This window comes from Ursus maritimus, unplaced genomic scaffold, assembly GCF_017311325.1.
Source record: "Ursus maritimus isolate PB19 unplaced genomic scaffold, ASM1731132v1 scaffold_16, whole genome shotgun sequence".
Taxonomy (NCBI): domain Eukaryota; kingdom Metazoa; phylum Chordata; class Mammalia; order Carnivora; family Ursidae; genus Ursus; species Ursus maritimus.
The window spans coordinates 53814173-53827924 of NW_024424008.1; the positions used below are offsets into that span (position 1 = coordinate 53814173).

At 51.3% G+C, this 13752-nt stretch overlaps 1 protein-coding gene across 1 annotated transcript in view; it reads right to left on the reverse strand.

Annotated features, from left to right (window-relative positions):
* The window catches only part of NCAM1 (neural cell adhesion molecule 1), a 67324-nt gene extending 55388 nt beyond the window's left edge, over positions 1 to 11936 (reverse strand). Inside the window, exons 1-7 of the mRNA XM_040630657.1 lie at positions 11906 to 11936; positions 11416 to 11490; positions 9527 to 9745; positions 8349 to 8492; positions 7803 to 7940; positions 6565 to 6682; positions 5980 to 6146 (exon numbers count right to left, since the gene is read on the reverse strand). Coding sequence (XP_040486591.1) covers positions 5980 to 6146; positions 6565 to 6682; positions 7803 to 7940; positions 8349 to 8492; positions 9527 to 9745; positions 11416 to 11490; positions 11906 to 11936 — 892 coding nt within the window. The remainder of the gene's footprint in view (positions 1 to 5979; positions 6147 to 6564; positions 6683 to 7802; positions 7941 to 8348; positions 8493 to 9526; positions 9746 to 11415; positions 11491 to 11905) is intronic.
* Between the last annotated feature and the right edge of the window lie 1816 nt (positions 11937 to 13752).

A 13752-nucleotide genomic window follows, 5' to 3' on the forward strand; every position in this document is an offset into this window, starting at 1 on the left:
AGAGCACTCATCTGGCTGGAGCCTCCATGAGGAGAAAGCTTTTGACCTGGGCCATGAGATCTTCAGTTCGTGGAACTTTGGGATAGAGAGTCATTCTAGAAAACTGCTTGATTGAGAGCAAAGAAGCAAGGACACGGGAGGAGGGCATTGTGGCAGGGGTGGGTGGTGCTGGGCCCAGGCACCGAGTCATGGACGCCTGGTTACAGCGCTTGCTTTGAACGATCTCTGGGCACTGGATGGAGGCCCACTGGCGGTGTTTGATCAGAGGAATGAAACAATTATCTGTACTTCAAGAAGGTTAATCTAGGAAAAAACTCAAGATGATGGAGAATGGAGAAAACCTTGGGGTGGGAAAACCAATTTGGAAGCTCTGACAGTGCCCCGGATGTGGCATAATGGAGTCCTGAACTGGGTGGTCCTGGGGGAGGGGTGGATGGGGGGCAGACAGGGAAGGGCAGCTTTTGGAGAGGTGCTCATGGAAGGCTTCACAGGAAGTGCCAAATGAACAGAGGGCGAAGGAGGCATGGCAAGAATCAGAAGAAGGAATGAGAAGGAGTGTAAGTGACTCCGAGCTTCTCACTGACTGGGAGAGCTGTGGTAGCATTGACTCAAGCAAGGAAATGGGGCGAGAGATGGGATGGGGGCTGCGGAGTGGGCTGGCATAGGAAGGAGATGAGATGGGTTCATTTTCCAAATGTTTTGGGTAATGCCAGAAAACACAAGCATTTGAAAGCGGAGTTAAATGTTAAAACATTAGAGAAAATTGACTTTTCCTGATTTAAAACAATTATACTCTGAAATTGCAAAACCTTCCATAGAAGAGAAAAGATAACGCTGAGCAAATGTAACTTATTTTACTAATGGGGAAAAAGACGAGGCTAGATAAATAAAAAATAAATCAAATATATGGATAATGTTTGAAAGAAGTGCATTTCCTTTACATTCAGATTCACGTGCTGCTCTCGAGTAGGTTAATAAGCTTCCTGTACACTTTCTACAGGTTGAGGCCCCGGTTCTGCTTTAATGGCGAGGCTGTGTGTTTTCTGTAGCAAATACCTGCTTCTATATAAAATTATCCACATAGGTCAAATATTCTGCTACAGTTAATCTGTACTAAACAGCTTGCGTGGCAAATCCTCTTTTGATGGCACCCAGGCACCTCTCAATCCAATGGGGCCAAATGATCACAAATTGGAATTGATGGAGTTCACTTGAGAACGGTTTTCCCGTAGGAAGGTTTTGTGTCAATCTCGATACATAAGACTTTCAAGGTGGTCACAACTCATATTGAATGGACTGACTGTTAAGTGTGGCCAGACAGGAGGTTTGAGAAAGATAAAATAAAAGTTGAATTTCTACACTGTTAAAATCACAGATGGAAAAGTGTAAAAAAGGGGCACCTGGGTGGCTCAGTCGGTTAAGCATCTGCCTTCAGCTCGGGTCATGGTCCCAGGGTCCTGGGATCCAGCCCCGCATTGGGCTCTCTGCTCAGCTTCTCCCTTTGCCCCCTACCCTGCTCGTGTTCTCTCTCTCTCTCTCTCAAATAAATAAATAAATAAAATCTTAACCTCTCTGCACTACAGAAGCAGCAAGGCTATTGTCAGAAGTCACTGAAGCCTTAGAATATTACCTTGGAGTTAGGATATCGATATACTTTATTGTCCAAATCAGGGCACTCTTGAGAGTGAAAGGGTTGCTCTGCATTATTACCCTGGGACAATGGGCATCATCAGGCAAACACGGACAGATGCAAGGTCACTTTCCCCTGCACACCAGCATCTAGAGGAACATCTCCAGGTTATGTCCTCAGATGGTACTTACAGCATCGTAATTAACGTCTGTTGCGGGCCCTTGACTTTGGATCCCTGTCTATTTTCCACCTGCTGCTATGGGACTTACTGCCTCAGATCGTTCCGTTGCACTTCTCCCCACGGACCCTCCTGTGAGCACAGATGTCCTGGGGACTCTTCCCAGCATGCAAGGCTCTTCTCTTCTGTCACGCCCACGCCTCTGCACCCTGCCACTGAGGGGTGGTCTCGTCTGTTCCCACCCCAATCCAGGCTCCCGCATCCCGAGCCCAGGGAGGGCTCTGGGGCCCTGCTCTTCTGCACTGAGAGGCTGGACATGACCAGGTGCACCTCCCTTCAGGCTGTACCCTGTGCTGTAACTCACAAAGGCTGCTCTGGTCCTAAGGGGTCAGATAAGCAAACCCACTGGTGAACCTGCCTCAGCCCACAGCAGCATGAGGCCTCAAGAGCGTTTGTGTGAGCATAACAGGAACATGCGGAGACAAAAATACTTTTTCAGAAGGGCCCATGGGGGAGAAAAGCAATGGAAATTCACTGCCAAATTTAAAGAAAGGTAGGATGTAACAATTAGTAAAAAGAGCTTCTGGCTGATAACTAGGGCAATGCGTGCTAGAACGTGCCCCTTTCTTAGGGAAAAATGATGTCGGTAAGGTACAATTACAGCAGTCTCTAATTTAGATGTGCCCGTACATACTAATTGCCTTCCCGTCTTGAATCACCGGAGTTCTGAGCCCTATTCTACGATCCGAGCTACTGGTTTCTGTGTTCTTCTGCCTCACTGCCGCCAACTCGGCCGCCACTGGGGAACCTGCCCCGCTTCCTCCCCTAGTGCTAGGCCCCCTGGCAAGCCAAGGGGAAGGAGCAGGACAGAGAGTGAAAGAACAAGGGAACCGTACCTCGCTAGTCCCCCCCCCCCCAACCTGGTGTCCTGTCCTTATTACCAATCTCCTAAACCAAGGGAGGCCAGAGAAGGAGGGAGAGGAGGTTAGGAACGTGAAACGGAGAGGAGAAGCAGTGTGTACGTGAGGGACAAGGTTGCTCCAAAGAGGCTATGTGAACACTCCCCCGGAGATCACAGAGGGGGCTCTCATTCTGCATGGGGGCTGAATTAGACAGAGTCCCTAGGAGTCTGTGGTTTACTTACCTGTCTCTGCAGGAGTCCGGCCACCTCTCCTCTATTTGCCCTTCTGGACTAGCACCTATTCTCCCGGGGAAGAAGCTCTGTGTGTGTGGGGGGGGGGGGCAGGAGGGGATGCCTGGTGAGGGAGGTGGGTGGAAAGACAAAGCCCGCCTTGCCACAGTTCCTGCATCCTACATTCATTCCCTGCCCCGTCAGCTCCTCCCCGACACCTGATCCAGCTCTTCACTCTCCATTGGCCCCACGTGACTCCTGACTCACTACGCGCACCTACTTCCTGGGGCACCCACCAGCACTAGAGAGAACCCTAGATCTGTTCCTGACCAGCCAAGTGCGAACTGAGTGTACCTCTACCGAGAAACCGTGTGACCCAGGGCGGCAAAGGGAGGGCGTGCTGACTTCAGTGTTCCCAGCCATTCCGTCTACAATTCAGACGTAGTCTGTGTTAAGTGGAGCTTCCTGGAGTAGTAACTCCCCTCTGCCTGCTCAGGCAGAGCGACTTCCAAGCCACCTGCCTGTGTTTGAACCCTGGCTCCTTGGGTAGGTCACCTAATTCTCGGGGCTCAGTTTCTTCATTTGTGAAATAGGAACAAGAATGAAATCTACCTCACAGTGTTGTGCTGAGGACTGAAAGTCGGTTACAGACAGCACTTCACGTGGTGCTTGATACATTATAAGTGCTTGCTTCATGTCGGGTATTATTACTTTACGGAGCTAATATCCAAGAATTTCCCAAGACAAGTGATGCTTACACATTTCTAGACTCATCTCCTTGCCATTTGCACTGCGCTTCACTCACATAAAAAAGGCTCTGCCTTCCCTTATGCAAATTCTAGCACCTACGATCTGTGAGACACCGTCCTCGTAGCTGGGAGTACACAGTCCCTGTGAGCAAGGAGCTCACCATCAGCCCAACATGCATCCTTCCTGCCTCTGTGTCCTCGCCCATGCCCACCGTTCTTCACCTGGCTAGCCCTGCTTGGGAAACAGCACACCGTTTGGGAAGACCTCTCTGCCTTCTGTCCCACATGACCACAGGTCTTCTTTTCCTCTAAAACACTGTGCCCGTTGCCATTATGAAGTCCTTACAATGGGCTGTCATTAAAAATTTCAGCGTTGGTCATCCATGTTAGCCCGTGAGCCCACGGATGAGGAGAGCGTGCCTGTTACTCATTCTCATCCCTCTGACAATGGCTGGGCCCACAGCAGGCACTCAAATATTGCTGGCTGACACTCTCTATTATAATTTATATGCTTCCAAGTTCATCTCCCTCCTCGTGTTTCTCAGAGTTAAAGGACCACATCATACTCATTTTGGTTGCCCCTCGGTCCAGCAACACTGGTGCTTAGTCACTATCTGTTAAATGAAAGAATATGTTAACAATGCATCTGTCTTTATAATATGGAAGAACTTGAAATCTGAGTGGTGGGGAAGAGAATTAGAGAAAAAACTGTCAAGAATATTTCCCAAGGCCATTAGCTTTCACTCTCCAGGAAAGCCAGGTGATGTGAACCGAACTGATAACCAGTTTCTAAACCCAACTGTCATTAATGGAGAAATAAGATTCACCTAAGATTAGCGGGTCCAACTGCACACAAGCACTTGATGTTTCAAAGGTCTACAATCAGGCCCCACAAGCAGGTCCCAAGCAGGTTCCCCAGGCGCACACCATAGTGACCTGGGGACTCTGGCACCTAGCTGCACCATCTATAGTGGACCAGCGTACCTGTCTTATTATTATTATTTTTTTTTTTAGAGAAAGAGAGGGAAGTGGGAAGAGGCAGAGGGAGAGGAGAGAGAGACAATCCCAAGCAGGCTCCATGCTCAGCTCAGAGCCTGACGAGGGGCTCGATCTCACAACCCTGAGATCATGACCTGAGCCAAAATCAAGAGTTGGATACATAACTGAACCACCCAGGCGCCCCATGTCTTTTTTAAAAACATGAGCAGAGAAGTGTTGAAAGCCAATAGGTTAAGCATTTCTCGGCCACAAATTCTACTTTCAAGGTCAGGTCAAAATACATTTCAGTTCCAAATGAACGGAAGTTAACTAAGTTTATCAAGACAGAGGGAATAGAGACTAGGGGCTCTTCTCATGACTTTGATGGCACCGTTTCACACGGACCACGGAAAGAAGCAAGGGAGATACAGGAAGTCAGCCGGTTGGTCACTATGTTTACCACGGGCCTTCCCGAGTCCAGCACTGTGTGGAGTGGCAGAGATAAAGCAGGAGAGAGACAGAACAGCCAGCACTCCACTATCTCGGTGTTTACACGCTTCGTGGAGGTCAGAGGCCACGATCCCCAGAGCAAATATGGAAATGAAGCCAGGTCAGGTAGGATAAGTGTGGTGAAGAAGCTACAGTCAGATCAGTGGAAGCACATCAGTGGAGGTGGGTGGGTGGTAGCGGTGCGTTAGCCGGGGCAGTGTAGGAAGGATTCACTGAGAAGGCAGGTTGAGCTGAGATCTGAATGGTGCAGGAGAAGAAGGCGGTTCAGAGCAGGTGTAGGGGAATGCCATTCCAAGCAGGAGAGGTATCAAGTGCAATGTCCCGAAGACAAGGAACAAGCTCAGTGTTGTCTAAGGCACAGAAGGAGGGCCTGAGGGTTGGAGAGCTGTCAGTGTGGAGCTAAGTGGAGGAAAGATGAGGTTGGAAAAGAAGGCAGGGGCTAGCTCAGGTTAGGTCTCGCACATCAGGGCAGGGAGTCTGGATTTTCTTCTGGCGGCAACAGGAAACCATGGGAGGATTTTAACAGCAGACTGGTGCTTGAGATCATTCTAGCTACTGTGAGGAGGGGCTGAAGGGGACCACTGTGGGTGGGGGGCGGGCGGGAGACCCGCTGCGAGGCTCTGTCCCTGACCAGGAGAGGAGGCGGAGAGCATGGACTTGGGCTTAGGGGGTGGAGCTGGCAGACGTGGTTGCACCCGGAACAGATTCCAAGGCAGAGAGGACGGGGTCCTGCTGCTGGACAGAGTGTGCGGGCTAGCAGAAACTGTGGCAGAACAACGGCCTTGACCCCGACCGTCCTTACCAAAGACTTTGAGGTGGATGGACGCATCCTGCTCTCCAGCCTTATTCTCGGCAATGCACACGTACTCTGCCTCGTCGTTCTTATCCACCTTCCTGATGGTCAGCTCAGAACTGTCATCGCTGAAGATGTACTTCTCATCTTCCTTGTCCTCTATCTGTTCCCCGTCCCTACAAGGTGCAGAAATGCCAAGTGCCATAATTTTGACCACAGAAGTAAGATGTTTATTTTTAACCAGTTTCCACAGAATGCACACTGAGCCCATGGGAAAGACTCGGTCTTCACAGAAAGTCAACACCCCAGATTGTACTTTCACATACACACCTTTTCTTCCTCTACCCAAACGTCTGTTTCTGTCCAAGGGCTATAAATTGCCTACAAACATTCCAAAGAAGGCCTCTGGTTTTGCCCCACTGGAAGGGATCCAATGCCCAAGGCAAGAGAAGCTTACAGAAAGGCAACCATGCTGCACGGAGAGCTGAGATTCCCAAGCAGCCCACACCCGTGCCACGAAAATGCCAATACACAGCAGGCTCCACGCTCCCTTCTCCACGAGTCCATGGTAAAAGGCACGAGCCGGTTTCTTACTTTGTCCAGCTCATGGTGGGCTCTGGGAAGCCTTTGGCATCGCACACCAGGGTGACGGACTGGCCGAGGTTGGCGGTGGCGTTCACGATGCTCTGCCTGGCCTGGACGGTGGGCGGCACTGAAGGAAGGAAGAGCTGTCAGGGTGGGTTGTGAAAATCCGGAGGAACCCAGTGGCCTGAAGAACAGGCACTTCCAGGGGACCTCAGGTCGGAGGGTCATGGCCTGGAGGTCAAGACTCCTGGGCAGCTGCAGGGTGGTATAAGCGATCTACATTCCGATGTGTCCTAAATAATCACTCCAAACTGAATAAATAAGTCACCCACAAACATGCATCAATGTTTCTCAACAATACGAAATATCATTATATGTAATATTAATATTGTTTTTAATAACATAGCTTTAAAAGCTTCATAGATAGGTTTTATTCCTTTTAAAATAGGATTCAACTTATAGCAGTTATTTACCATGATGTATTTTTTCAATCGATGCAGATTAATCTTACAATACCATGGTAACTGGAACTTGACACCCAAAAGGGGGCTCTTGATACTGGAAAAAGCTGAAAATGCCTGTTCTTGGTGGTTAGATGGTTAATACCAATTTGAAATGCACCAGCTCACTGAGCGACATTTCTCTGGGACTTTCATAAACAGCCCTGTGCACAAACGGTTTTTACCAAAGGAATGAGAGGGGGAGAATTTGGCAAAAAATACATATCAATAGCCAAAACAATTCAACCACGATTTACTTATTTTCTTAGTACTGACATTATAACTTCCTGTAAACATCTTGTAAATGTCAGATCAATTCCAGGGCGTGTTTATTTGACACACTGCAGATTAAGATTAATAAACCTGTGGCCCATGATTCTGACTATTCTGAGGACTGAATTGATTATAATAAATTCTTTGAAAGTTGAACCAAGGGACTACGTCACGATTAAGGTAACATCAAGGACAATGAAGGATGAATAAGAATTTATTAGAAAGCACAGGGAAAGTTTCTAGTGCTGTAAGACAATAAAGGACGTTGAAGAATTGCACTAGAAGTCCCCCAAGGAGAGGGAAACCCAAAAGGCCAATGTATTAAGAGAAAACAAAACAAGCCAGAGGCTATACCGGGAGGGGGATTCACTTGAGACGTATGCGTGTTAACAGACCAAAGAGAAAGTTACGGAGGATGATTTGGGAGACCCAGGCAGTAGTAATGGAGAGAACAGGAAGAACGGATCTCCTCACCGTTCACGATGACCTGAATGTCCTTGAAGTTGATTTCCCCCCGTGCCAGGATCCTGCCCTCACAGCGATAAGTGCCCTCATCTGTTTTCTTGATGTCCCGGATCTGCAGGTAGTTGTTGGACAGGACTATGAATCGGACTAGAAGAGACAAGAGACGGGTTCATCCAAGGGTCAGTCAGCGAACTCTGGTATCGGCAGGCAGGTTGCAGGGCCCTTCCTCTTCCCCCGCAGCAATCTTCTGGGGCTGGGGGCGGTGGATGGGGGGGGGGGGCTTTACACCGAAATCAAGAAATGTGGCCCTGGCATTGACATAGAGCCAAGAGCAAAAGTCTACTGGCAATTTGTCTTTTTCTTGGGAGAAAAGGTCAAGTGCCTGAATGTACAAGCTCCGGACGATCACACATGCGGGACCTGGAAAGAGCACAGGGCTGTGCGACACCGGCATCTGAGGCTGGGTTGGAATGCCTCGGGGGCTGGACTAGGTGGAAACCCTAGGGGACCCGGTGGCTTGGGGGAAGGGCAGCCGCCAGGGAATTCAGGCCTCACCGTCTTTCGTCAGGATGACATCTCGGCCTTTGTGTTTCCAGATGATGGTTGGGGGGAGGGAGCTGACCACATCACACACGATCACGGCATCCTCCCCCTCCCTGAACTCTTGCGGGGTTGGTGCATTCTTGAACATGAGCTTCTCTGGAAAATGAGCAGGAGCAGAGTGAGGGAAAACAGCTGGTTCCCCCTCACAGACCCTTTTTCGGTAGAGCCATACTGCTTGGCTTCAAGCTGTGGGCAGCTCTCAACCCTATATACAGTGGCACAAGAGGGTCCCACCCCATCCTTGGCCAAGATGCCAGGCAAAGCAGCTGTTGTAAGTAGGGGAATATGGCATCAATGTTCGCAGTTAATGTCTATTCACTGAGTGCTAACCTGATCGTACTTTGTGTGAAAAAGGGTCTATGGAGGTAAAGGGGTTTCTTTACCAAGTGTCTCTTGCCAAGTGGGATGGTGCCAAGGAGGCACAAAGCAAGGTGGAATGAACAGGTACAACACCTAGTCTACAATGACTGGTCATCAGTCCTTTCTCCATCTCCCACTCTGTCTGATACCCCAAACCCAGCTTTCCTAGAGCAGAGGACATTTTGAAGAACACGACAGAAGAAAGGCAGGCTTAATGGCAGTAAATACTATGGCAATCAATACCGTTCCATTAGCTGTCACCCACCATTACGCTGGCCAACGAGACAGATGCCTGGTAACAAGGTAATGAGGTGCCACCTCCAGACTGGGTTTCACTGACAATGGGAACCGCCTGCTCTGAGTGGCCCAGAGTGTTCAGATAATAATCCGCCACACCCCACCGAGCCTTTGGACTCCATTAGCAGCAGGGGAGAGTGAAATAAGAGGGAGAACTTGAATTGTACGATAGGCAGCACCTGGGGAAGGGAACCCTTAGCACCCCTCTGGGAACTGTGTAATTTGAATTTAGAGAATGGAGGCCAGAGGGAGGTAGCTGGGATCTGCGTGAACCAGGGCTGTGAGTTCTGAACTGGCCCAGAATCACTGAAGAACATACTGGAGCTCTTAGCTCAATTCAGAAAAGACTCGGGGCGTGGAAGGAGGAAGGCCTCAGGGGGCCCTCGGCTGCCCTCCCACTCTGCCTGCTACACGTGTCTTCCTGGCCAAAGGAGAGGACGGGGAATACAGAAGGAGACGGAGGAGGCACTTACGGAAGATCTTCACGTTGACCGTGGCCTCTGATTCGCTGCCATCCTCGCCAGTGACCACACACTTGTAAATGCCGGCGTCGTCAATGTCGGCATTGTAGATGGTGAGCGTGGAGGAAGAGTCGTCGTTCCACACCACGGAGATCCGCTGCTGGTTCGGGGTGAGCTTCTCTCCGTTGGGGGAGAACCAGGAGATGTCTTTATCTTTGGCATCTCCTGCCACTAAAGAGGAAGAGATTATTTTCAAACCACGGGAGTTAAAGAGACAAAATCCCTTCTAGGGTGACCGTGGGCACTCAGCAAGAGCTACAGAACAAGAGGTCATCGGGCTCGGGGACCACGGAGGACGTGATTCCGCCTCCCTCTGGCTTCTGGGCGTCATCGTTATGTACGTAACACCCCTCACAGTGAGTGGGAAGAACTCGATGGCCCCTGGTGCCACTGCTTCTGAGAGTACGCCTGTCCTTAGTGAGGGAAGAGGAGAGGTGTGTGTTGAGGACCTACTGTGTGCCAGGCTCTAAGCGAGGAGCTCCAGCCTCACAGAAGAGGGAATTCGTGTCCAGGATCTGAGCTCAAGGGCCTGGCGAGTCGGAGCCAGCTCATCAGCTTGTTCTTGAGGGCTCAGACTGTGGTCTCCGGAGAGGAAGGGGAGACACCAGCTAGTCTAGGAGTGTGGATTCCAACCAATTTTATTCTAGTGTCTGCCGGCACAAACTGGCACGGCTATCATTTCAGCACCCGTCTCAGACAGACATGTTCATCTCCTTCAATCCTGCGAAGAAGACAGCCAGAATCACCCATGCGTTCTTTCCCTGGGCACCGAGCAGGGGCAGATGCCGCTGCTTCGCCGTCTCAGACACGGTGCTGGAACAAGGGCTCTGGGCTCCGGCGGACACGGCGTCACCCTGCCTCCCTGCACGGCGCCCTTCCCCGGGCCACACCACCCAGCCCTGCACAGATGCTTAGTATGGAAATGAAGCCGGCTTCCTTTCAGAGCCCATCATGTTTTCAATAAATATCGCTATTTGCAAGATGTGCTGTGGGCTCCACGGCGGCATCTCCGGATCATTTAAACTGCTGTAATGAAGGCGAAGCTGGACTGAACACACCCGGCGGCCACGAGGCACCTCATCCAACGCAAACCAGGACCGCCTTTAAGGCCCCCCGGCCCCCCCGCCAAAGGCCGCTGGCTCAGTGTCGCCGCGTGCACCTAGCTCAGCGCCGCTTGCCCGCTTCCTCCACGACCCGGATCCCGCTCCCCGCCCACACGGGGAGTCCAAAGCCTACTCGCAAGCTTCTCCTCCACAGACGTTTCCCGAGATTATCCGAGCTGTGGAAATGGGGCAAATTTTCTAAACAAAAAAACAAGGACACCAGCTCCGACAAACCCCAGAGCTCCAGTGGGGGCAGCGGGACAGACAGGGGACCCACACCCTCACAGCACAACAGCCACCGGTACTCAGTTTCCTTTCAGGCAAGTTCAGACCTTCCTGGAATTTCGTGTCCCGGGAGATTCTGAGAAGCCAGCCTCACACTGACCCGCGGAGGCATGGTGTCTGAGGCAGCACTGCTCACCCCGTCGCGCACAGAACTCCGGAGGCACACAGAGCAGGGGACCGGGCTGAGTCGCTATTTTGGGAATTGTGCTGACTTTCCTCAGGAAATCCCTAGACCTGCTCCATCACCACACAGAAGCCTGACGACACGTTTCACTGTGTCGGGGAAGCCCTTTGCGAGGGGAAGGAAGAGGGCCTGAGAGCTTCCCCAGCCTCCGGTCACACCACGGACCCCGCAGGGGAGCAGCTCCAGGCAGGACTGGCCCCGCACGCACAGGCACTGGCTGCCGCTCGGCCGGCGCTCGCCTTAAATGCAGTGGGGCATGGGGCACTTGCCTTGGCATAAGAAGAATTTGGATTCTCCAACGCTGATTTCTCCTTGGCTGGGGACGATATCCACCTGCAGAGAAACTGAAAAAGACAAAGTCTGGTTGAAACACACATTAGGATTTTTGAGAGGGAAACTCAGAGCTTTCATTGAAAAACAGGGTCTCCCTGCTTGGATTAAGAGAGTGAAGAGGGGATGTGGTCTGGGTTGAGAGCCTGTCACCACCAAAGAATCAATGGTTCCTGTGCCGAAGCCAGGAATGGACACGGTCCGGATCCTTCCCTGTGGAACTGCTATCCCCTATCAGACAGTGTGGGGTCCCTGGGAGATTTGGGGTGACCCCCAGCTCTACAAGTTTCTGACCTCTAGAGAAGGCCGTGATCCTGCTCCAAACGGCAGCACTTCTGGGATTCACAGAAATAACAGATCAGTTACTTCTGGATATCAGCCTGAAGTGTCCCCACGGCCGTGTGACAAGGGAAGCCTGCCACTCCTGACCTCCCCAGTTCCCCATGTCACCGTGCTTCATGACTACGGAGAAGGATTCACTGTGATGATCCGGATGGATCTGAAAACAGGGGATGCCAAATGCTCACCCTGCCTTGTGACTAGGGGACCCACACCCCTCTTTCCGTAAGAGGAGACAGCGTACAGCATCATCACCCTCCTCAAAGGCTGTGGTCTGTGCCCCGAGGAATTCCCTGTATCTCCTGGCTCCTTGCGCTGCATTTTTATTCGACTATCCCCTGCTCTGTCACTCCTCTCCACCGATAAGACAAAATACATGGAGGGCACGTATTGCACGGTGCACTGGGTGTCACACGCAAGTAATGAATCATGGAACTTTACATCGAAAACTAGGGATGTACTGTACGGTGACTAACATCATATAATAAAAAAATATTATAAAAAATACATGGCACTGGGTCCCACAGATTGCTGTATTCATTCGGTTCCTCGTATATCTGCTTGGAGCAGATAACTGCTTCTCATGAAAATATAGTTTTAGGGTAGGAAAAACAATGCTTTTATCCATTTGGATTCAACTTGCTTCTGCCTCCCCTCCTCTTAGGTAAAGTACATCTGAAAGCTGAAAGCTAACGGACATTTGGTTCAACGCAGGTAGCTTCTTAAAGTGGATACGGAGGAGGGGCCGGGACTCAACAGGCCAGGTAATAGAGACTCAGTGAGCCCTTCCTTCGCACAGCCATTTTCTCTGCACCCAGAACCGAGGGCCTGCTGGTTGCCATGGAGACGGACTGGCAGGCAGAGCTGCTGCTGGTCTCAGTCTGTGCTCCCGTGATGAAGGGACTGTGGTGCACTCAGCAGAGCAGAGGGATCAAAGGGCCTGCACGGGCTGGCAAGGGGAGCATGGGGAGCACCGGGCTACTGGGGGTGCGGCCTTGCTCGCCACCTACAACAGACAAAGCAGACCTTGGAGAAGCAGCAGAGGCAGGGGAGAGGTGGGTGGCCTGGTGCAGAAAGGAACTGCGAAGGGAAGGAGGGAGGGCACAGAGTGAGGAATCAGGCACAGAGTTCAGGCGGCAAGAGGGGGGAACTCAGACTGCCAAATGCCGGTTTGGAAGAAATACCGTAGTAATCCGGGGGCAGCCAGCCGCTCCCTTGCTGGGTTTACTGCCGATGACTCATCCGGGGCCCAGGACTGAATTCTCACAGAGAGCAATGAAAGGGCATCCCCTACCTTTCCCGAAATGCCACGCAGCACATGCAGCTGCGGGGGCAGCTAACCCTGTGCTGGTGTCTCTCGCTGTGGTGTTTCTATGGGCTCTCCTCCGGCCAGAGCTGGGTGCGCTCAGCTCCAAACCGAGGGAGCCAGAAGGAGTCTCAACCAGCACCGTGTTCCCCTGCTTATTTCCCGGGTGAGAAAGAGAGATAAAGTGACCTCACTAAGGTCACCTCTATTTAGGGGCAGGGTGGTGGTGGCCATAGAGCCCAGGCCACCTGGTTCCCAGGTAAGTGTTCTTTCCATTACAACGCTGCCTCTGTGAGTAGAGGATAAAAAAGTTCCCATTCATTTGGTTTGATGAACAATCTGGAGAACCTGAGGAACGACCCTCAGATTCCCCATCCCCTAAGAGAACAGAGCAAGCCCAGAGCTGATAAGGCCCTTAGTATTTTGGGGGCATGGGGCCTGATGGAGAGGGCTACAGGCCAGCGCCATCCAAGACCAACCAAGACCTTTCCATTCTGTCCATGCCTCCCATTCCACAGAACGATGGGCCTGTGAAAGCCCAGGAGCTGTGCCTGTGCCATCTGTCACGTAAGTAATGGTCCTTTCTGGACTTTACCGGGGCATTCTTCAGAGAATGAGAGGCATATTTCTG